General features: G+C 47.2%; 3 protein-coding genes and 1 long non-coding RNA gene across 7 annotated transcripts in view; 1 reads left to right on the top strand and 3 right to left on the bottom strand.

Annotated features, from left to right (window-relative positions):
- Positions 1–3,476, bottom strand: part of TNNT3 (troponin T3, fast skeletal type) — a gene marked incomplete at its 5' end in the record, with an annotated part of 29,827 nt that extends 26,351 nt beyond the window's left edge. The window contains 2 exon segments of the mRNA XM_083863282.1: positions 3,251–3,280; positions 3,282–3,476. Coding sequence (XP_083719408.1) covers positions 3,251–3,280; positions 3,282–3,476 — 225 coding nt within the window.
- Positions 3,477–3,963: 487 nt separating this feature from the next.
- Positions 3,964–9,762, bottom strand: LOC310910507. Its single transcript, XR_014590359.1, has 3 exons — positions 9,725–9,762; positions 8,296–8,355; positions 3,964–4,000 (listed from the first exon to the last, which is right to left on the bottom strand). It is a non-coding gene; the product is annotated as an uncharacterized lncRNA (long non-coding RNA).
- On the top strand, positions 4,325–23,107 carry PRR33 (proline rich 33). Of its 3 annotated transcripts, none has more exons than XR_014590357.1 (3): positions 4,325–4,544; positions 10,025–10,160; positions 19,143–19,220. XR_014590357.1 is itself a non-coding variant. In XM_083863279.1 (3 exons), the coding sequence occupies exons 2-3, from the start codon at positions 10,140–10,142 to the stop codon at positions 20,766–20,768; spliced, it is 1,560 nt and encodes a 519-aa protein (XP_083719405.1). In that variant the 5' UTR covers positions 4,325–4,544; positions 10,025–10,139; the 3' UTR covers positions 20,769–23,107. The 3 variants fall into 3 exon arrangements, 1 of the variants encoding a protein (XP_083719405.1); XR_014590358.1 differs by lacking the exon at positions 19,143–19,220 and adding an exon at positions 13,606–13,703; XM_083863279.1 differs by lacking the exon at positions 19,143–19,220 and adding an exon at positions 19,230–23,107.
- The window catches only part of LSP1 (lymphocyte specific protein 1), a 47,984-nt gene continuing 37,770 nt past the window's right edge, over positions 13,774–23,987 (bottom strand). For both annotated transcript variants that reach the window (XM_083863280.1, XM_083863281.1), the window contains exon 11: positions 13,774–15,093. The gene's annotated coding sequence lies outside the window, so the exon portion shown is untranslated. The remainder of the gene's footprint in view (positions 15,094–23,987) is intronic.

Here is a 23,987-nt window from a genome sequence, read left to right as displayed (position 1 = left end):
ACTACTTCTTCTGTTAATTACTTGAATGCTACAACACTGCTGGTCTCTCTCCCCTGGTCTTTTCAGTCAAGATTTCATAAAATCTTCAGGATGAAGACTTGCACTTGCTATCCCCTCAGTGGCTAGCATGTTAGCAGTCTCATTTCAGCCTTCAAAAATTATTCAAGCTATTAGTAATAATGCTTGACAGTGTGTTGGTTTAGGTAACAGGACAGCAGAGCTTCTCCAGGCAAAAGCCTGCAGAGGGAACCTGCCTACTGCCCAGCTGTTGGCTTTTTCCTAAATACATGTTCTGTAAAGACTCAGGGCAATGGCCAGTCCTCCCATGGATTAAGCCTTTATAAATGCCGCTTTCCTTCTTCCCAAGGTGGAAGATTAAGGAAAAAAAAATACTTTTAAAGGGCTGTGGGCTAAACTCTTCTCTCATTCTAGTAAGAAGAGGAGTAATACCACTAAATGGTGAAGAAATCAGCTCAAGAACCCTCTGTGTGCAGACAGAAAGTGAGTGTCTGTTCAGTGCAGGGCAGGCACGTAGCGCAGCGCACGCTGTTCTTTCCAAGGCAATTTTTGAAGTCAACGGGAGCCTTTGCAATCAGGCTTTCCATTAGCAGTTATTGGAATGAGCTCATCTCATCTCCAATTTAGCTCTAAGGACATCTTGCTGAGGGTTGTCACATTGGCTGTTCCCCTACCCCCTTCCATATTTGTTAATCCAAGCGCTGCAAATGCGAATGGGATTTTGCATGGCATCTGTCCGTGTGCTATAAAAGTGGAGTAGGAATGCCAGCATCCCTGATGCCATAAGACCCCAACCCTGAGGAGATTTCTTGGCCCCAGATAAAATGAATTAATAACAAATGCATTGGCAGACTCTGTGCAAAGATGAGCCAGATGCAGGAACCCCACAGGCGAGGGCAGAGGGGACAAAAAAATCCAGGGAAAGATCATAGATTTCAGCCTTGCAAGGGCCAAACATTCAACCAGGTTTGGTCCCTCTGTCAGGAGAAGCTGGCATTTAACGCAGTACCTGACTGCCACTGCCCTGTCTGGAAAGGTAAAAAGGTTTAGCTTCAAGAAGAACAAGGTGTCTGTCCACTTCATGGCATTCAAATGCCATCTGGTCCCTTAAAGCCAGGGGCAAAATGCAGACTGTCATAGCTACAGCCACCCAAGACAAGAAAGGCTCTTTGATGCCCAGCACTATCCACATAGCTAACTCTGTCATCAAAGCAGCCAGCAAAATTGGGCTATATTTACATCCAAAAGGCAATAAAGAAAGCAATCTGTTAAGAGCGGCAGTTTTTACAGTTAGGATTAAGTTTGCCCGAAGGCAATGGAAAGTCTCCAGCTGGCTCGGGATTAGCCTTTGGTGGAAATTACTTTACACACAGCAAATGCAGCCCAGGATTAAGGCTGTTAGCACCTTCAGGCAATAATTGGGCTTTGTTTGTATAGTGGCAGAAAAATGGATTCTGGTCTTGACTGAGGTTTAAGGATGTAATAAAATCAATTAGTTAATACTGCCCGCCCTTTGAAAGGAAATCAAAACACATGGGAAAGTTTCACCAGACAGAAAACTTCCTGCCTGCTCCCACTCCTTGGTGAAAGCAAAGGTTATTCTGCATTTTGCTCAAGCCAAGCAGGTCACTGGAAGGACAAATACACTGATCCTCAGCCCCAGGTGGGCAGGAATACCATGTCCCTTTTGGCCCCAAATGCTCCTGGCCTCAGCTGAAAGAGCAGAGCCAGCACATCCCAAGAAGCCTCTTAGCAGCTGAGAATGCACCCGGGAGGGGGAATGGGCTGCCTTGCACCTCCAGGCCATCCCTGGAAATAACCCACCCATCAATCATCCCCTCCCAAGCCAGGCCATACAAGGTAGGCAAGGTAGCAAGAGCCATATGGAAAGGGGCAGAACAAAAGTGGCCATGCATGGGCAATGGGACCTGGCAGGGACAGCTCCTGGCAAGGACTGGGGCTGTGATCCACCAAGCACCACACAGCCGCTCTATCCCAGCAAGAGCCGCTGCAAACCCACTACATGGATTTTTTTAACATACATATATATCACATTAAAATAGATGGGCATTATAAAAACTATATCTAGCAAATCTATAAACATATGCATATACTTCTCTATAATGCTGAAACATTAATAATGCTGAGCTGTCTGATCCCTGCAAGGGGCTTTCTAGGGATAACAAAGCTGAGACAGAGAACAAAAAGCCAATGACTGTGCTCAGTTTACATCCCCTGCCTTTCCTTGGTCTTAGAATTATCAAGGTGGAACAAGATCATCCAGTCCAACCAATCCACTCAGCACTACCACTGTAACCCCTAAATCACTCAGCCAGGTGCCTCTTGAACATCTCCTGGAGACTACACCACCTCCCTGAGTCTTGCCCCCCTGAGGGATGGCTGCCTACCCTGGCAATCACCTACAGCCTCACTGAAGCTCCCCCACATCAGCAGCACAGCTCCCACCCAAATTGCTGGCACCAGAGTCACCTGTGCCGGTGGCCCTCCTGCCTTTGTAGGATATCCACCACCCAATAGCAAGAAGCTGATCAATAAATATAAATACGGTTGTGGAAAACTTCCCATTCCCACAGAAAATAAGAAAATTGCAAGAGAAATTCCCTGTGAGTGTGGAGGAGCAGGAGGAGGGGGTTGAGTTCATAGTGGTGATAGGATGCTCCCCATATTCATTACTTCAAACTCCTTCACTTTGCTAGCCTGACCATGAAAAACTCACAGTTCTCTTCTTTCCTGTGGGAGGGGACAGTTTTCCATGGCCACACTCCTTTTTTCCCAGATCTCCCTCTAGACCTACAGCCCTCTTCATCCACCAGAAGTTCCTTGATTGTCTGCCCTTTATACCTCTTGCCTCAGCCATCCCTTTCTCCTGGTGACAGGGGAGGGAAGGTCAGCACTTTCCTCCTGCTTCTGGAGGGAACTTTCCCTGAGTGCCCCAAGAGATCACAATTTCCAGCCCCAAATCTTGGTTTGGAAAGATCTATTCTCCCACGACTAATCCTTGAGAGTTCAAAGCACTCACACCTCTGTGGTGTGACACAAGACTTGTGAGATGCCCAACTAAAGCTCAGAACTAGAAGTGCCTTTTTCTCAGGATCCCGTGTCAGATCCCAGATCCTGTGAACCCCAACCCTCCCCTGGTTCTTCTCCATTCAAATCATCCCTTCTGCAGTGTTGTCCCCCAGCAGCATCCCTTGCCAGGGATCCCACTTACCTGGGAGGAGTGGAGAGAAGCACCAAGCTCCCTGTCGGAGGGGACGGGCAGGCTGGGATCTGCGAGCGTCCCAAGGTGATGCCGCTCTCAACTTATAGTGACATTTGATCGTCTGGAAGAGCCCATTGGCCCCAGGCTCCCCGTGCTGGGCAGGGAAGGGAGCAGGGATGGGCGGGGAGGGGATGAGATGGAGGGGGTAGCAAGAGAAGGGGAAAAAAAAGGTCATACCATGTATAGGAGCAGCTGGAGGAATTGCACAGATGATGCTAAGATGGGAGGGACATGTTTGGAGAAAAAAAACCTCCAGGGCTTATATGTCTATATTTACAACCAGACAGGCAGGCAGGGCTCAAAGAGGGGTATCTGAGGCAAAAGCACCTCAGAAACAGATTGAGGGGCCCCCATAGCTCCGTTGTGCATGGTCACTGCTAAATCCCTGGCTGTGGCACCCTGGATCTCAGAGTCTCAACACACAGCAGCAGCTTCCACTCTCCCCTCTGGGCAGGAGCTCTTCCCAGCTGCCCCTCCACATGCAAAGGGTTTTGGCTGTGCTGCAGGGTGAGAGCTTTGGGAAGGCCTATGGATCTTCCACATCCAAGGCTCTTGGAAACCAGCAGTCACAGGCACGTAAGAAAGCAGAGGCACTTGGCACATGTGTTGCCTTGAGTGCATCTGTGTAAGTGCTGTGTGGCACACACCCACCTCTCACACACTGCTGGGGCTCTGCCACACACCAGGGCTTGAGGGGACCTGGAACAAAAAGCAAGAGAGCAGGAATGCAGCAAAAGAGCTGGTGAGCCTTTCTTAGCGTGACATGAAAGCATTATTTAAGTAGGGACTTCTTAGGGAGGGCAACCCCAGATGGCCAGAGCCTGGGTGCCTGGAGTGGTTTTGCTGCCAGAGCACTCTCCACAGTTGCGTGACTATTCCAGCAGAGGATTGCAGTGCCTCACACAACCCTCTGGTTCACGGTTTCCATTTCACTAAATATCCCAGGCTTCAGCTTCCCCTCCCCTCCCTCCCGCCCCTCTCCCCTTGGCAGCGCTCCCCAGCAGCACAGCCTGTGCCCTCCTGTGTGCCTGGCAGCTCCAGCACCCCCTTCCTCCCCGCCTGTAGGAGCACAGAAGTTGTTCAGGAGTTGTGGGGCAGGCGATATTTTTGGCTCAGGTCACAGATTGACTACTGCCCACTCTTTCCCTGCTGCATGCAAGAAAGGGTCCCCATCTGAGGATGTAGAGACAAGCTTTTAAAGCCATGGAGTGGGAGCACAGTGCTGCAGCTTCCCAGTCACCAGGTAACATGCACGAGCTAAAATTTCCTGTCCAGCTTGCTTTTTCCAGCTTATCCCCTCGCCTCCCTCCTGCAACCCCACCTCCAGCCAATGCTTTTGTTACTTGCCAGGTGGGAGGGGGGCAGTGTATCCATCCTCAGCACCCTGGCTCCATGTGGGAGTTTGCTGGGTGGGGTGGGGAGATAGGTGGGCACCCCGTGCTGCTGAGGAGAGCAGCAGCTGCATGGGAACACATGGCTGGACCTGGTATCATCACCAATCTCCACTCCCCCCTCCAGCTCTGCCCAAAGCACTAACACAGCAAAGCAGCTTTCACGCTGTGCTTTCGGAACCACTGAGCAGTTTTGCTATCTTCCACTGGCTTGTTTCCCTCCAGCTCTCCAGCAGCTGGGCACGCCTCCAAGAAATACCATACTTACCCAAACTAGCTGCAGAGTGGGGATGCATGGGAGGAGAGGCTCCCAGCTGTTTGTCTTCTCATGTCTGTGGCTGGCCCAGTTTGGCAGTGGCCTTCACCAACCCCCTGTGCCCTCCTGCCAGCTATATCCTGGCCCTTGCTGCCAAGAGGGTGCCACAACTCAGGTCTGTCACACCAAGGACTGGATCAATCAGCTCAAAAGAAAGCATCTGTGTGTGTGTGTGTGCAAGTGCAGCCTGGGCTTATAGCAGGGCACTTACCAGCAGATGTGGACCTGGATGCTGCCATGGGCCCATCTGCTGCCAGCCACTTGGCAGGAGCAGCAGAAGCATCGTGCAGGGCTGCACAGCCTCCACCAGAGTGATGCTGCTTGTGTGCACTGCGGGGGCAGCGCTCACAAAAACTCAGATTGCACTCCAAGCATCTTGACAAATGTGAGGCTGGTACAAGCAATGGGAAGGACAGGTAGTCAGATCTCTCTGCTGCAACTCCATTTTCAAATGGATGAGAAGCAAACATTTCAGCCTTCAGTATCCACTCAGTTCCTGGACATGTCAAGCAATTGCTCCAGACAACATCCATCTTTAGATCAGGTGTCATGTCCATGCTCTGTCTTCCCCATCACCATACCCTGGGAGCATGGCCTTTCTGCTTACTACTGTCCCAAAGGACATCTGTGCATCCTATGGCCTGCCTCTGTCAGAGCACTCATGTCCATGTCATGCATCTTATTTCCAGTCCCAGCATGATCTGGATCCCTCCTCCCCTGGGACTGAGGGTACCTTCTCCATCCCTTGGTAAAGAGGGCTTGTGTGATCTACACATCTTAAATTTGCTCTGCTGTCACCTGGTTCACAACCAAGGCTCATTCCCCACAGCCCAATTTATGTTTGCCCTTTCTTCGCTTTGTGGGTCTCAATATCCAGTTTAGCATGTAACTACAGGCCTCCCCAACATTTGTTTCATACCTTGGCCACATATTCTGCTTTTCACACATTCTCTGTTAGGTCCTTCTTTCACCTCTTAATTCAATCACACAGCAGTTTCATTCACAACCTGCCACATTTTCCTCATCAGCTTTGTCTCTTGTGCTTTAGATGCTCCTGCTCTAGGATACATAATTTTTTTTTCTGTCTTGGCATCATCTGCTCTCCCTGCACCAGCAGCAAGGTGACTGGGGCTCTCCTTTGAGCTGCCTCACCAGCCTAGAGAGCAAGCAAATACCAAGTACCTCACACTCCCTACTGATCACAGAGACCAGAAGATGGAGAAACAATCCCAGCTGTACCTGCACAGCTACCAAAAGTGACCCAATTTCATTAGGTGTGGATGTAGCAGGCATCTATCATGGGAGAAGCCCCTGTCTGCCACCAGCTGCCAGGTTAGGAGACAGCACCAAGGCCAAAGAGCACGTGTGAGGTCACAGACATGAACCAAGGTCTCAAACCACAAAAAGTCCCTCTGCCAGCTGACTTCAAGGCAGAGCCTGGCATGCTTTTACTGTGACAGCATCGCCACATGGGAGAGGATACAGCAAACCAGTGTCCCTCCTTGAATAGGAACTAGGGGCTGGGGGCAGAGATCTAGACAAGTTTCCATAGGTATCCTGGCCCAACTTCTTATTGGTAGGTAGGAACACCCAGACTGGCTATTTGAGATGGGCCACAGGAATTTATTGTATTGTCAGGCCACTTGCAGGGAAGCTGTAATCAGCTCTTCTCATCTTTTCTGGCTTTTGGTTGACCTATTGCAGCAGCCAGTGCACTCAGGGGAGATGCTTTTACATACAATGCACACTCATTAGCCCAGTTAATTTTATGAACTGCATAAAGATGGGCACCTGGGTCAAAGGCTTGAGTGTGTGTTTTGTTTGGGTGTTCTTTTTTAAATATCCTTTCTTTGTGCTCATTGCACACCACTCAGCAGGCAGCATTTTCATGGATCATTGCCTCCATGGCTGGTTAATACTCAGCCAGCGAGCTGCAATAGCACAGGAAAGATTCATCTGAAAACCTCTATAGCCCTGGAAGTCTGAAATCCTACATGTTCATTAAAGACTACAGAGATGGTAAATAAAATCAGCTACATCCATCCCATAAAACTGGTAGTCTTTCACAGCCCAAGAGAGATCCAATTTCTGAGATAAAGCAATACCTATCCCCATCTACCCATTACTCTCCAACACTGAACAAACAGATCTACTTCCAAAGCAGATTTTGCTTTGGTCCTCGAGTTGGGCAAGAGGAGCTGTTGAGGTCCTTCCTCACCCAGACTTGCCCATGACTTTGCACATACACCCTCACGGTAGAGCTACAGAGGAACTTTCACTGACACCTTCTGTCATTCAAAAATGGTTAAATTATCCAAAGTGAATTCAGTTATGAGGAAAATGTGTTTTACTTGAGTTCACAGTCTCTTTATGTGATTCTTTATGATTCATGAATGATTTTTATGAATGATTCTTGATACCCCCTCCTCTCCAAAGTCATGTTTGAATGCTTTCAAAACAGCATTTTTTACTCTTTTGCATGATACAGATATTTTGGGTTTGGCATGTTTGTCTGCTTCTACAAATAACAGCCTTGAAATAATTGAAGGTATCCAGAAAAATGTATTAAGCCGACTGGAAAAGCATGGGGATGTATTTTTCTGGTTTGTGACATTCAGCTAGAAACCTTTTACCATGACTCATGGCAGAGGGGAAATGGGAATCACAAAAGCCATTTAAGAAGGCAAAGTAAATTTTATACAGTTCCTCTTATGCCCTTTCTTCTCTTTATCCCACCCCAGAAAAACGGATTCTGCAGGGGGGTTTATTCAGCAGTTCAAGGTTAGAGTAGATGCCCTATGTTCATTGAACACTCTTTCCAAGTTAATTGAAGTAGCTGTCAATAAAAAGGCAGATCAGATAGTGGCTAAGTAAGTACATTCAGAGAAAGGACAGAATATAAATACGTATATATATAATTATTTTCTGTTCCTGGGCAAAATCCAATGACCTGTTTTACGCAGCCAGTCAAGAAGAGATCAGAATAGCCTTAAACTTTATAACCAGCTCCTCCAAGTATCAACAGACCACTTTCATTTTAGTGGTGATAATGGGATCCTGGAGAATCAGAAACAGACCAAAGGGGCTGAGCAAAGACCATCTTTTCTCCCCGACTCCTCTAACACCATCCACTTGGCACTTGGGCTCAGGATCTCTGTCCTTGGTTGCCTCTCCTTTCCCCAGAAGTGACCTGGTGCAGTGTTTGCTGTGCACAGTGATGCACCTCTTGCAGCACTCACTCAGATAACAAGGAGAGCAGACAGTTGCCAAGATGTGGGTTCACCTACCTGAATCTTGGAAGGTGGCTGGGGAACCCTCAAGATACCAACATCTTGTCTTGGTTGTAGCTTCATGAAATCAGAAGTTCAGAGGCATAAAAAGGAGAATAAAAAGCAAGAAACAAGCATTTTCTTATTGATGACCACATGACCTATGTACACCTCCATTTAGCTTCTGGTACTGCTGTTCTCCTCCTTGCATCTGATGGGAGGGAGTCAACCAACATTTCCATGGAGGTCTCTAGTGTGTCATCTCTTTTGTGAAACTTGGTTGGTAGAAATATTTGCCTGCCCTCTTACCCTGTAAGAACAGAAACTCTGCATCTTGGTGAGAAATAGAAAGGGAATCTGAACACTCCCTACTTCAGCGTGTGCAAACACAAGCCAGCCCTCTGCATCATTCATATAGTGCATGCTGCAAATACTGCATTAGGCTGGTGTGGTGTCACGGTGACAGTGGCAGAGCAAGGTACAATGTGGGGATTTCTAAGTTTGGGAATTTCTAAAATCTGTTAAAATATTCTTATTCAGAAAGTGGTGCTTCTTAAGTTTCCACTTGGGTTGTTATTGCCTGGGTTTGTTGTTTTGATTTTTTTCCCAGCAACATCTTCAGTGTTGGGGATACACAAAGTCACTAGCACTCCTAAAAGACAAGGACATTTTTGAGACATTGAAGTTGTCACCCCAAAGCACCAGCACATACTTCTCTTCCCACAAGGAGCAGCCTCATCAGATGGGCCAGACCCCTGATGGATAAAGAAGAGCTTTGCTACCTTGATCCATGGCAGAGTCACTCAGATTAGAGAGGAGTCAATGAACAAGGCTTAGCAGGGAGAAGCAGAAGGAATTTGCCTTCAGAGCTGGCTCTGTGCCATAGTTCAGCAGCACCTCAAAAGCCATATGAAACAGCCCAAGCTTAACCTGGGCATAAAGCTGCTCTTTAGACCTCCAGAAACTGCACGTTCCTGGGAGTATGTTTAACCCCTCAGCTGCCATGGCATTCACATTTAAGGCTCCTGAAAGGCTGTGAAAAAGCAGAACCTGGGAAGTCAGCTGGAAAACAGGATGAAATGCCTCCAAGGCCAAGAAGCCGTATGTACCTGCATGGTGTCTGGGCAGCTCACAGGTGGCCCAGGACAAAGGCAGGCATTGATGCCATCCTTACCAGCTCACTTGAGTAGTCTTAGCTGAGATCTTTGAGTCAAACTGCACATAAACCCCTCAACCCAAAATTCAAACTCATCAACTCCTAACCCTCTCTGCTCCTAGTGCAGCATCTTCTACACTTGCATCCTCTGTACATAGCATGCCCCTCGCCAAGAACAAGTAAAGACAGAGCCAGAGTTTGCTCTCTTCCTCTCTGGGGAAGGTAACAATCAAAGTATAGCTCCAAATTTGCATTTTGCAACCCTAACTTTTGCAAAACAGTAAATCTTACCAGCCAACTTGAATAGCCTCCAACTGGTTTCATTGCCTGGAGCTACTCTGCTAGAATAGCTGTCCTGGCAACATCACCATCCTCTGCCCTTCAACTCTCCAGTACTTTAGATGCTGAACTTTGCAGAGCCAAAGTTGGGAGCACGCAGTGGTGTCACTCGATAGCCCCTCTTCACGCTAATTTTAGGTGGTGGAACTTTTCATGCTTTTAAAAAGTCCCTTTATTTATTTTTGAGAAACCTCTTGTACTTAGTGGCTACCATAAAGACTTTTCCATCTGATGTTTTGAACTTACCTACAGGGCTCTAGAAGTCACAAGCAACCAGCATCTGACATGATCTCAAAGGAACAATTACCTGTTAATTTTGTAAAGTGGACTGAGTAACATGATGCTCCCAACATACAAGTGATTTCAGATGGAAACAAATTTCACATCAGTAAGTAATGCATTTCTTTTGGGTTTGTTTTTTCAGTTAATATTGATTTCTGATTTTTGTGGTAGACTGTTCTTCCATCACTCATTTGTTTGCTCTAGGACATGTCCTTGCTGCATCTGTTTTAGACAACTAAGGCACAATCCCTGTGGGATTCAGGAGATCCTGCTTGGACACCCTAGATTCAGGCTAGGTGTCTCTCCAAAGATAACAGATCGGTTCTGGCCATTCAAGATGTGTGCTGGGTCTCACACTCACACCATTTACACCTAAATGGATGAGACAGGTTGACAGTGAGGATGATGACTGAGCAGCAGGACCAATGCCTGGAGCTGCTGTCCCCAGAGGAGGTGAGCAAGGCAGGAGACCAGTCAAGGTGCTCACAGCAGCCACTCACAGCTGCTCCATGACCTTGGGAAAGAACCACCTACCCACCCACGCACCTCACTGAATGATTACACTTGCAATTTGCTGCTTTAATGCCTTGAAGTGCTCACTTGGTATCTCCCTCTTACTTTTCCCCATTCTTCCCATCATTCTCATACGTCTGTAACTTTTTTTCTATTGATTTATTTATTCCTGTCTTTGGCATTTATAAGCCACTATTTCTGAGAGTTATGAGGAAGAAATGAAGCACCTTTCAGAAAATTTGTGATCTGAATCAAATCATCATTTCACTGCAACCAAAACCCTCAGGGGACTCAGTGCAAAATCCCAGGGAAATCACCCATCTCAACATCAGGCATCCTTGCAATGATTTCATTTCTAAAGTAAATCCTTGCTCCAACTGCGCTCATGTGAATATGAAATACACTTTTTTTTTTTCTCTTAACCTGCTTACATACAGATATATAGATGTGTGTGTACATATCTATCTATACATATAAAATGCAGAGTCAGGGAAAGCACCTTGAGCTGGAAAGAAGTTACCAACAGACCAACCTCAGAACCTTGTTCAGCAGCATATCAGCTGCCACTTCAGTATTTATAGCCACCCTGCTCTTTGAGCTTGTTTATTTTCTTTCCCAAAGGTGATGGTGGCAAGAGGCAAAGCTCTGACATTCAGGCTCAGGTGTCCCCGAGGCTGACCTTTCCTTCCAAGAGCAGAAGCTGCAGACACATTTCAAGGAACAAAATCATTTGGAAACTCTAGGCTCGCGTCCATTACCACACCAGAGGCCCAGTGCAGAGCTGCAAGCAAGGGTTGAGCAGAGATCTGTTAATTAGCATGCACACATGTACATTAGGATGGATGCAAAAATAAGCCTGTAATTATTTTATACCTGGAAAGAGAACCAGACAAAGTCCAGCCCCCAGTCTCAAGGCAGAACAAGTGCTACATAAAGACATAACACTCAAAACAGACTTGAGTTTTCCATTATTTAAGTTTCCTCCAAGTTTAAATAATGCTGTTTTATGGCACTGCAATAAAATGGACCACATTTTTCAATCCCATCTTGTATACATTCACATAGAATTCATCTGTTAAACCCTGTTGGGGAAAAAAGCAGCCCTGAAGCCTGCCACAGAAAGACAAGCAGCACATTTCAGTGTCACTGGAGCCCCCACAGATTTATTTCAGAGCCAATACTGCCAAAATGATGATCCCCTTCTGCATGATCTAGACAAGATGGGTAAAGAAGAAATTGTAGTGAAGCAAGACCTCAAGGTATGCCCCCAGTTCAGAGCACTGAGAGCCCACATAGGGGTTCCCAGTCCCTCTTTTTGGGCACTGCCAAGGGGATGGTAATTTGGGGAAGCATGGCAGCACAGGGGATGCAGGCATCCAGCAGATACAGGGACCAGGAAAGCATCACTCTTCTCCACCAGGCTTTGAGGGTAAGACTAATCCTGCAAGACTCACTCAGTGTGACTGTTTGTCATTGTTATGCTCAAAATGCAGCAGTCTCAGAAGACAGAGCTGAGGTCTCAAACCAAAAGCCTCTGAGATGCCAGTGCTGCAAAACACACAATGCTGTGAAAAACAGACAGAGGAAAAATAGGAAGCAGTCAGCTACCAACACCAGACCAGTAACTGCTGCAGAGTGGCACCAGCCTGCTCTCCTCTGCTCACAAAATCAGCCACAGGTTCCAGCTGAGGGAAGAGATGAGCCTCCATGCCCTCATTCCCTCCTAGCTAACACTGCCCAAAATGCACATTTAGCACATCTGGGCTGCAGTGTCCCCTTTTTTCCTTTTTGGGGAGGTAGGGGAAGGTGTCACCATTCTGGTAAGCTCACTGCCAGTCCCACCACATTACTTTGGGAGGAGAAACAGCACATGGTCAAGGTAATTTAGCTGTGGAAACATTTCCCCGGTAGAGATAAGTACCTCATACAGAGCCGCACACATTTGCTCCAAGCCAGTTCTCTCCCTGGTTCCTGTCCACCACTAGAGAGCTCTGGTCTCCCATAACCTGCTCACATCTCTGCTGTCACCACAACCTAAATTACAGCAGTTGTTTATTGAAACCACATCTAGGTCCCTGTGGGCTTTAAGTGGAGAAAATACACTCTGCAAATTAACCCTCCTTAGAGAAGGAATCTCACACAAACAGTCTTTGGGGCCTTCTCTGCCCTCTCCAAACTTGCAGGGCACAGGGATAGTAACTGGGAATGTTTTCAGCCATCATTTCCACCAGCCAGCTACAGAACTGTGTTGAAAAATTGGTGCAAGCAGTTTGCACACATGCAAAGTAGTGTTATTTTCACCTCAAGCCAGAACATCTCTATACACCACACTGCTACTGCTCCAGCCTCACTTTAAAATCCCAGAAGGGCTGAAGGGAGGAAAATGAGGCCATGCTGCTCAGTGCTTTGAAGAACACAGGACTCCTTGAATTCCTGCCCTCCAGAACTGAAGCAGAGGATGGAGAGAACAAGGGTACCAATCAGTGGAAAGAGCGAGAAGTTACATTGGAATTATCTCCTTCCTTACCTACACTTTCCTAAAGTGTTAGGATAGCAGAAAGTCTTCATTGTCTCTACACCATAAAAGTGCTATTACTTGGAAGGTCACCCCCATAAAAAGGTTTTTCCATAAGAAGGTAGATGGTTCCAGATAGAGCCATCAGCTCATTAGTGTGCTGAGTTCCAGTGCAGACAGCTATAGTGACCTTATCAAAGCTGGATTAGGAGGATACAGAGGAATTTCTTTTTCCTTTTTTTTTTTTATAGCTGACATCATCAGTGATTTTGGTTGAAGTCTGTGATGTTGCTTAGGTCTGTTACCTGGGGAGCTAAGCTCTGTGCTTCCCTTAGTTGATCACACTCCCCAGGAAGTCTCTGCAGGCTGCTCCATTGCCCACCCAAGCACTACTCCTTCCCCTTTTAGAGGCAATTACTCCCAATGAAAAATGCAGCAAAAAACCCCATGGATCTAAATGGGGCAGGCACACAGAAAACCCCTTTCCTGTATATGTCAAGCTCCTTTTCTTCTTGTCATTCAGGCTGATGCTGCTTCTCCTCCACCTCACATTTAAGCAGGGAGTTTCAAGGTCTTGGAAAACAGCTTTGCTGCAGAATCCCACGTGAACAAAATTCTCAGAGTTGCCATCATTACAACATCATCTTCAAATTTTATTAAATGCTTACAAAAAAAAAAAAAAAAAAAAACGGGGGCAGAAAGTTTTAAGCAGAAAGCACACTGATGCAGGAGGAGAAACAAGTGCCCTCCCTCCAAGAGGGTAGAAACAAGTTGCAAAATTATGTTGACATGGGAAGAAGGTAGGAATGAGACTAAAGAGAGGTTGATGAACATGTTAACATGATGAAGTATGAAGACATAGGAGAGTTCAGAAACAACCCTAGAAGCTGATTTGCAGACCTCAGGCCCAAGGCCAGAAATGCCACTCTTGAGGGACTCAGTTTCAAGTTCACAGCAAGCCTTGGTCTTCACAAACAATTCACTAGGATGCCATTTCAGCAAGACTGCTTCCAGCAGCAGCCATTCCCAGATAGCCTGCTCAGCTTCAGGAACGTAGCTCACACGTTATCAAGGTGCCATCACATCTAACTTTTAGAAGTGTTTCAGTCACTGGCACTGAAGCCCACAGGTCAGAGAATAAGCAAATCAGTTTCCCAGAGAAGGGAGGTAACACCAGTGGTCAGCACTCCCCACCTGGGGAAGGAGATCTCCAATCCATCTTAGACAGGCAGAGGAAGGCAGCAGCTGTTTGAAACAAAGCTGCTATTGCCCTGCTGAGACAGAAAAGTGGCAGGAACACTTTGGCACACATTTAGGGTACATAACTGTGATTAAAGGATGATCTGGGAACTAAAGAAAAAAATAGGACTAAATTGAATGCAATTTGATGTATGCAGAGACCAGTAGATGGAAGTCCCTCAAAGCAGATGAGGGACAGAGGCTGCATCATAAACAGGGGAAGACTTTACCCACAGCTGGCACCAATGGCGTGACAAGTGGTCCTTGCACTCTCATCACACTCTCCTTGAAGTCTTTTTACACTCAGGACCTGCCCACTGCCCTCCTTTCAAACACCAGTTCTTCACCAGATTTCTGTTGAGTTCCCTTCTCTGCCACCACCCAGCCATCAAGGGGCACAAAACTAGAAATTCTTAATCACGTAACAAAAGCCTTGCCTGCTCAGCAGGGCAGCAGATCCCTCTCTTCCAACACAAGGAGAGGGAACAGAGCCTCTCATCTCCATAGCAGAGACAGATTTAAAAAAAAAAAAAAAGCCAAAGAGTCACATAAGACATAAGAAAGTTAAAACAGGGATGAGTTTTGTCAGCTGATCTAGTTCTTTTCATCCATCTGGAGGCAGTGTGGGGCACTGCTCAAACCCCAAGAGGGGTCAGGCTGTACCCAAAGCAGACTGACAGCAGTCAGGAGAAGAGAAACATCCTTCAATATCTTCTGTGGAGCAGAGGAAATAGTGGCATGGAGGGCTGCATTGAGTCAGGACCAAGCTCAGCTGCAAGACAAAAAATCACAATGTTATGGATACCATTTGGCTTCTCATGAGCAATACCCTGGGCTAGACAGAAACTGCATCTTTAGCAATTAAAGGTGGGTTTCTCCCACCCATTTTGACAAAGCCCTGTGAATCAGCCCACCCATAAGACTTCAGCACAAGTGCTGGGAATGTCCATGCTCATGGCAGAGGAGATGCTGAGGGCTGCACACCCAGCAGAGGTCATGGCTGCACTCCTGCCACACTGTCCCCCACCCCAAAAAGGAGACTCATAGACTTCCTCCCAAGTCCAAGAAAGCCACTAAAGCAGAGAGTGTCCCCAAAGCCCCCAATAGTCCCAGCTCTGTTTGGGACCATCTGCAGCAGTGTTGGGTTCCTACAGCTCTCCATCTGCTCCACACACGACAGCTGGTGCAGCCAAGGGACTCCAGCACACAAATGACTTTTCCATCACTTGACAAATGACTCCTGCACGCTGACACTCTCCCCACTATCCCTGATTTGGGGCTGATTGCAAATGGAGCCAAGTCAGGAGAACAATTAGGGTCCAAGAGTGAATAAGCATCCATCCACCCCATGGGAACTCAACCAGCAGCAGGGAAGCTTAACCCTTTGAAAGCCTCTTGACTGCTAGGTTCACTTCCTTCTAGCTTATCACAAGCTCATACAAGTTTCTCAGGCAGTGCTGCCCGTATTGTCCCCAGGTTTTCAGCTCCAGCCTTTCCACTGGCAATAAAGCAAGTCTCTGTCCCTTTACTTCTGCTTCATTAGGTGGCAAGGGGGAAGACAAATCTTCCTTGTTAAGAATTTCTCCTGAGCACACAAAGCTCTGAAGGAGACTCAAAACAACGCCAGGCATGGGAGGGAACACAAATAAATTAACAGCTGATTTCCTTTTGCTGTCTCTTAGCATCTCACTGCTCCATTAGTCAAGCACACAGATTCCAATACAGTCACATGCCATGGAGGTTACCACCCATAAGGACTGCAAGACCCACAAGCACAGCAGGTTTCAAGTCAGATGAGATGCTGAGATAGCAGCAAGAGTGATTTTAAGAGCACAGACTTTTGTAAGAGACAATAAATCTTGAGGTTATATAGCAAGAAGCAGCCTTTGACACTGGGAGCAGAGGGGTTTTCCTGGTGTGGGCATACTAAACTTTCCACTCTAAGATCCCCCATGCCCTCTCCTCAGTAGCATCTGGAAGTTTGCAGCAAATCCCAGGCAAGATCCTTCTCTGACTCATGCAGGGAGCTGCATTTTTCTGGAGTGCAGCAGTCCATAGGACAAGGAAAATACTCCAAGAGCTGATCAGTAGCTGGGAAGTTCACTGCCCTGCCTCTTTAGTATTCCCTACACAAGCCTGAAGCAGGTCAACCTTATAAATCTGGTTTACCAGTGCTGCTGGACTATAGCTCATCTTGTAGTACAGGCTGTCCATGGGACCACATTAAACAGGAGCAGATTAAGTCATGCCACAATAAATCCTACCATGAGGTCTATGTATTTGCTCACCCTTCAGCAGATTTTAAAAAAGGCACAAAAAAAAAACCCACAAGCAATTACCAATTCCTACACAAACAGAGCCAGAGTAATGTCACACAAAAGTACCTACATGTCCCTCCAACTAAGACATGTTGTCTTTCTGACCCAGAAGAATCTAAAATATCCATGAGGCTGGGGAGGAAAGCAGGTATATGACAAAGGAATGGGCTCAGCCTTTTTTTGGCGCAGTGCAGACTTGCCTCAGAGTAGCTCCTGGAACAAAGCAAATCCTACTGACAGCCTTGTGCCTAAGGAATGAAGCTGATAAGACATTGGGAACGTCCAACAGTTGTCATTCCCAGCTGACACAAATCCCCTCCAAGCCCCCTCAAGAAAACAGCAGGTCTCTCATGCCTGCAGCTGAAGTAAATCACAGAATGATGGAATAGCTTGAATGGGACCTTTAGTTGAAAGGGACTTTCAAAGGTCATCTAATCCAACACCCATGCAATGAACAGGGACATCTGCAACTAAATCAGGCTGCCCAGACCCCTATCCAGCCTGATCTGGAATGTTTCCAGGGATAGGGCATGCACCATCTCTCTGGAAAACCTGTTCCAGTGTTTCACCACCCTCATCATAAAAAAACCACCAACAAACTTCTTCCTCATATCTAGTCTGAATATACCCTCTTAGTTTAAAAGCTTTACCCTTTGTCCTATTGCAACATGCCCTAGTAAAATGTCTGTCCTCATCTCTCTCACGAGCCACCTTTACATAGTAAAGGCCACAGTAAAGTCTCCCCAGAGCCTTCTCTTCTCCAGGATGAACAATCCTAACTCTCTCAAAGTCTGTCCTCATAAAAGTGTTCCATCCCTCCCTCTGATCATTTTTGTGTTCCTCCTCAGGATTTGCTCCAACACATCCATATCTTCCCTGTACTGAATGCACTGCTTGCTTGACATTGCCTGTACCCTGCCCACCACAGCCTCTGCCTCTGGAGGGCAGCTCATCCACCATGGTGAGGCCTTGACCTTGAAGCTCTTGAGCTCACCATGCCATCTCCTCAGCACTTTTATTTGCTGCTGCCTTAAGAAAAAAAGAAGTCATCCTTCTCCTCCCAATCCTCAGCCAGTTTTGGCAGACACCACCTGCTTGCTGGGTATGGATCACCTTCCCAGCCCAGTGCTGACAGCAGCACTGCAAGCCCAAGACCAGCACTGGGCACTCAAGCACAAATAGCTGTTTTGCACTTTCCAGAGTTCTATTCAGGACAGTTTTCCCGCACAGTAGGTATCATGTTACACACCCACACTAACCAGAACAGGCTGGGAGCCACCAGGAACAGAACATAGCACATGGAATAAATAGCCCCCCTGGGCAAGCCTGACATCACCCAGCCCTCCTCTTCCTTGTTTTGGGATGCTCAGTTGCATCCAGCACCAGGGATTAAGGGGCTCAGTGATTTATGCCTCGTTTCATAGCAAAACTCAGCAACTCTGTGCTGAGCAAGAGCCAGGACAGAGTCAGATTTCCTTCCTGGGGCTGCCAAAGAGTCATTGCAGGTCAGAGGCTGTTTGGTGCTTCCCAGCTTGCTCAGCAAGAGAAAAGAGAACTAGTTTTATCTCTGTATCCACAACACAGACCCTCAGGTCCACTGTGCTCACCTGAGCAGTGGTCACTGAGCTCCACAGACCTGCACTCACCAGAAAGGAGTCAGTGATGAGTAGGAGCAGGAAAAACAGCCAGGCTTTTGTACAGGAGCAGCTCAGCATTGGCCGAAGAGATGAAATTGCCATTGGAGATCAGACCTGACAGAGCACAAGCCATTTTTGTTTCACTCAAGAATGAGTGATAAAGGCAAGACAGGGGCAAAGCTTCCCAAGGGAAAGAGAAATCTTTGTTTTATCTTGGAGGAAAATGTCCCTGTGCTTCATGCAGCAAGAGAAGACCAGCCAGAGTCAGTGCTGTGACAAAGCACTTCCTCACTGATAAACAGAGCTTCTGAAGAGCCCTGTATTTCACAGGGGTGTCTTCATGCCAGCTGAAATGAATCAAGTCCAGTGTTGACTTTGATTCAAATGACACACATAGTTTACGGCTGTTCTGTTGTATGCAACATCGTATCAGAGTACTAATAACTGAAATTTGGAAAGCCATGAAACATCCCTGCTTTTTGCCTCTGGAGATGTTTCAAAGCTTCAAAATTTCAAACCCACTTTGTTTCCCTTGACATTTCTTTCCAAATCCCAATATGACTTGCCAAGACACGAACATCTAGGGTCCCCAGGAGCTCTCACTGTGCCAAGGCCAGGAGCAGAAGGTCTCCAGGTTTGGCAATACAGCTTCCCTCCAGGACATCTCTTGCTCTGCCACACCCACCCTCAAGACTGGCTGAGGTTAACCTCAGGAGAATAACCAAAGACTGATGTTCTTCTCCCCCAGTATTGACTCCATAGTCACAGCTTTTAGAGAGAGGAAGAGGAGGACTTGTACATGAATATTTCAGAATCCAGCCCAGGGCTAAGCCCACACCAACTCTAAACTTGGTCTTTTCTTGCAGGAAATGACAATGCTGATAACAGTAACATCCTCCACCCAGCCTGTTTCCAACCACCACCCCCTTTCCCCCCCTCCCACCCTCCCAAAGCCTGGGAAGGACAACCTGCGGTTGCAGCGGCTGCTGAAGAAGGCGGCCAGGAAGAACGCCATCCTCACCTCGGAGCAGGGCAAGGCTTTCCGCTCCAGCCTTTCGCCAGTGAACGAAGCCAGCCCCGACCAAGAGCGTGCTGAGAGCCCTGCCCCAGCAGAGATCCCTGCCCCAGCAGAGACCCCTGAAGCCACAGCACCCCCCTGTGCCCCCCTGCCAGCCCAGCTCTCCATCAGGCCCATCCATCACCGCGCCCTGTCCCCTTTCCGGAGGGGGAAGCCTTTCACGCTGAAGGTCACTGAGCAGCGGCGCATTGCTGAACACGTCAAGCTCACAACCTCCTCAGCCATGCCCCTGCTACAGAAGCCAGGAGCTCCTGAGACTCCACAGCAGCCTGAAGGCATGGGCTCCCACCTTCCCTCTCCATCTGACCCTTCAGTATCTGTTTGTCCCCAGACTCCTCCTTCCAGTACTCCCAGTAAAGAAAGGGCACCAGAGGTTACCTACGTCACCAGGGTGAACACTTATTTCCACAGTGTCAAGCCACCCAGGGCTAAGACTCCCACACCAAACCCAACCCAAGGAACTGTCAGCCACGAAGACAAGAGGCCTACTTCCCCAGCACCTCAAACAACCAGCCCTGAACCAACTCCAGAGCAGACATCCACCTCACTTAAAGACAGCGAGGTCACATCCCCCTTGCCAAAGCCTCCTCTCCTTCCTGCTGCAGAGACAGAGCCTCCTGATCAAGCTCCCAAGCCTGTTCCTAATGAGAAGCCCAGCACCTCTGACACCCACACCAATAAGCCTACAACCCAAGGAAGTGACACTGAAACATCCAGACTCGAGACAGCTCCTGAATTACCCAAGCAAGACAGAGACATCCCAAAAACATCAACACCCAGTGCTCCCTGGAGGCAAGCACGCCCAACAACCCCAGCACAAGCTGATGGTACCAAGCCCACCTCCACAGACACCAAGGCAGAACACATCACTGAAGCCCAGATGACTCCCAGCTTACCCAACACCAGCTGTCCCCCCAAGGCTGAGCCAGCACCATCATCACCAGAAGCAACAAGACCTCCTGGAACCAGTGCCAGTGGTTGGCAACGCCTCAGGAAGCACTTGATGGTGCCACCAGAAGCAACCAACTCCCCAGAGTCTAAGGCAGAAAAGTTGGGACAGGAAGAAGGGAATAAAGACGATGCTGCTCAAGCAGTCACCAAGCAAGACTGCATGCTGGTTAAATCAAAAGCCATGAGAATGTGGGATGCCATTTTATACCAGGTGACACTCACCAAGGAGAAGAAGCAACAAGCAGAAAAGAAGCCACAGAAGGAAGAAAACATCTTTCTCCCCCGTCGCTTGCCCATCCTTCTACACAAGCCACGTTTTGATGCCCGGAAACTGAAGGAACTGGCTGCCAAACCCATGACAAAGATCAGCACCGTGTTCGAGGTGAGCCGCTTTCAGCCTAAGGGGGCTGAGGAGCACACCAAGAGCTTCAACAGAACAGCATCAGGATGGTCAGTGAACTGAAGCCAGGCTGCTCCATGCCTCTGGAGGTGCACCAACCATGACCGAGTTTACTGCCCAGTGGAGCCAAGTGTAAGAAAAAAGGGAAATTAAATAAAACCCCTCCAAGCCAGCAGCCTCATGCTGCAGGTTTAAGGGTTACTCTCCATACATTTAAAAGCTCAAATGCATAACTACCACATCCACAGGTCATAGGAAAACAAATGTATTTGTTTTAGAAAGAGTCAACAACAATCACTGGATGCAGTAACACAGAGTGAAGGGAGTGAAGGCACACAGTGAAGAGGACAAGCTGCCTATAGAAAAGAGACCACTTTACAGTAGGATACTGGCATCTGAATTTTTTTGTTGCATTTATCTAAGACAGAGATAGATCCTAGAAACAGCAGCAGTTGCAGATGAGATGAAGGAATCTGGGTTGCTCCACATCTCTAGGGAATCTTAGAAACCAAACTCAGAGGATATATATAATTTCTATCTCCTCTACTGGAGGTGTACCCCGCATCCCTTTGCGGAGAACAAAACAGAAACTCATCCTTTCACCTAAAGCACATAAACTGCTCTCACCAAGCAGTTCTTCTGTCTAACAAAATGGGCATCATCTGACATCCTCCTAGGCTAGTCTACTAAATAATAATGCACAGAAGAACAGTTTTGTTTCAGTAATCTGTTATGTATTTTACCACATTTTCTTCACAATAGCTGGTGGTTAATGTTTCCATGATAACCACCAAGACCCTGCTTTAGCAGGTGGGTATCCAATTCTGTATTTAACAAGGTGCTGGTTTCTGAGGGGTTCTGCTAACCACACAGTCTCATTTTCAGGGTGAGCATCATGACAGTTGCACACCTGCTTGTCCCTGATGTCCTGAAAAAAGGGCATTTAAAGGAAAATCCCCAACTCTGCCCATCCACAGAGACAACTAGGCTTTCCAGTATTACCCTTTGTAACTCCATTGCCAGCAGGCTTGTGAGTGTGAAAGTTGAGAGACAGGTTACCTCTGTTTCACAAGGGGCTTTGGTCATATGCTGGGGTGTTCCTATACAGCTAATGTAGGATTGCTATGTTCAGCCCAAATAGGATGTAAAGAGCTGTGTACAGAATTTCCTTTTTCAAGTGCAGAGAATATGGACCTGACAGATAGTTTCTCAAACCAAACTGCAAACAGACTTGGAAACAAAACAAAGAGCCCCTTTTGCCTGTTTTGAAGTCTTCCTATTTTGCAGTGATGCTATAAAAGTAGTACATTAAGCAAACCTTCACTTAAGTTTTCACTTTACCAGTCTTATCTCTGTTCCATAACCCCTTTCCTACTCAAAGGGCAAAAGCCAAGTAGGAAGAATGACCCAATTATCTAAAGTGGGAATTTCTTCAAACCCCCAGTTCTCAAAGAAAAAGATAAAGAGGCTGGAAGTATGCCAGTAATCACAAGAGAATCCTAGGTAAGCCTCTGCAGGATAATTTAACATTGCTGCAAGAGAAAGCTACAGAGAAACATCCACATAGCAGCACAAACATAAAAATTTAAAGAGTGCAGCGTAAAACATGTAATGCAGATAAAAGGCAACCTTACCAGAGAGTGATAAATGGCACCTTACTGCAGCACAGCCAGATGGATGCCTCTGCACAAAGGTCTGTATGCACAAGAGCCACAGTACTGGCATGAAGCAGAGCAGCCAATATCAATTACATTTGGGAGAATAAGTGAGGGTAGTTTAAGAAGCACTTGTGCTTTAAAACAGCTTTTGTCCTGCACCAAGGACAACCACCCAGGGCAAACCAGCAAGTCTCACCTAAGGCTTAGGTTTTGCATCTGCCAGGCTTCCAATCAGGCTGCATCCACACCCCAGGCCCACTGCACATGGATGAAGGATGGGGAAATGTTCCACAGGGGAGAGCCATTCCCACAAGCAGAAGGAAGGAGACAGAAGAAGCCAGGTCTGGATGCATGGTTTAGCCCTTTCATCCCAAAAGCAAAGGGCAGAGGCACACACCAAGCATGGCAAGTCTGGCAGAGACTGACCCTGACAGGAGAATACCACGGACAGGAGGACATATCCCTGTAAGCAACAGATTTCTATCAATGGCTGTTCACTTAGAAGTCATTGTGGTGTGTTCCAGCCTGAGCTGCTGTGCTGTGGAAGAGAAGGAGAATGCTACTGAGAACAGAATTTGCCTATTTTTCAATGCCAAACAGGATCAGGCAGTTGCTAAGAGCCCAAATTGACACTTACAAAAAAACCCTTGTTCCATAGCATGCAGTGAGGTCCTGTAGCCCAGGAAGGGAGGGAAGGAAAAAAAAAAAAAAAAAAAATCACATCTGTGTTTAAGCAACTAGAAAGGTTGATACTGATAAAGTGGTGTAAAGCAAGTGATAGGGGTGAGCCAGAAGGGTTTGGGAGCAAGAAGGCCATGATAGTAATCTAAAAGTAGGGAAAAAGGATGAACATAGTTCAGAGGGTGCAGAGAAGCTGGGGACCACGGGATCAGAGCATACAAAACAGATAAGAATCTAAGAATAGAAACAAGCCAAGCTCCTTCAGCTTTCACAGCTATTTTGCTATTCACAGTAGAAAAAACCCCAATACTTCCATGTGAACAAACTCAGAGCAACAGTGTTGTGCCATGGATGTTGGGAAGCTGGGTGGATCCCAGAGGACATTCTGTGACAGCGCACTGCCTTTCAAGAAAGGATGCTGGACAAAGACCAGAGCCAAAGACATTTTCACTTGAGCTGTTTAGAGAAATTCAGGTAGGGCAAACAAAACCTGTTTGCTGTAGAGAACCAAAGCTCAGTAGGTTCCCACCTGGTGCACTGAAACAGACTTCAGGAGAAAGAGGATCCAAGGGGAGACCTTACAATAGGATTCTCAAAGTCACAGGCAGAGAAGCAAGTTGAGGACTCAAGCTCTGTGGACTAAAAGCATAGCTTCAGGCAGTCTTGGGCTTGTACTGCTGCCCATCTCAAAGCAGCATTCAAAAGGGCGTCTCCTCTAAATGGGCACTACAAAAGGAAAACAACAAGCCTAAACAAACAAAGCAATATGCAACACTCAGAGGCCAGCTCCTTAAGGGTGGGAGGGAGGGAGGGGAAAGAAGGAACACAGGCCCCAGAAGAATTCAGAAACAAAAGGTGTTTTGTAGTGGGCAGAGCTATTTTAACCTTGGCAATGAAATAAAGCTTCTTTTTTATGATAGGAAAAAAAAAAAAAAGAGAATGA

This window comes from Zosterops lateralis (assembly GCF_965231275.1).
Source record: "Zosterops lateralis genome assembly, chromosome: 6".
NCBI classification, from domain to species: domain Eukaryota; kingdom Metazoa; phylum Chordata; class Aves; order Passeriformes; family Zosteropidae; genus Zosterops; species Zosterops lateralis.
Note: the sequence above shows the minus strand (reverse complement) of the source record. Positions and strands in the feature narration are given on the sequence as shown.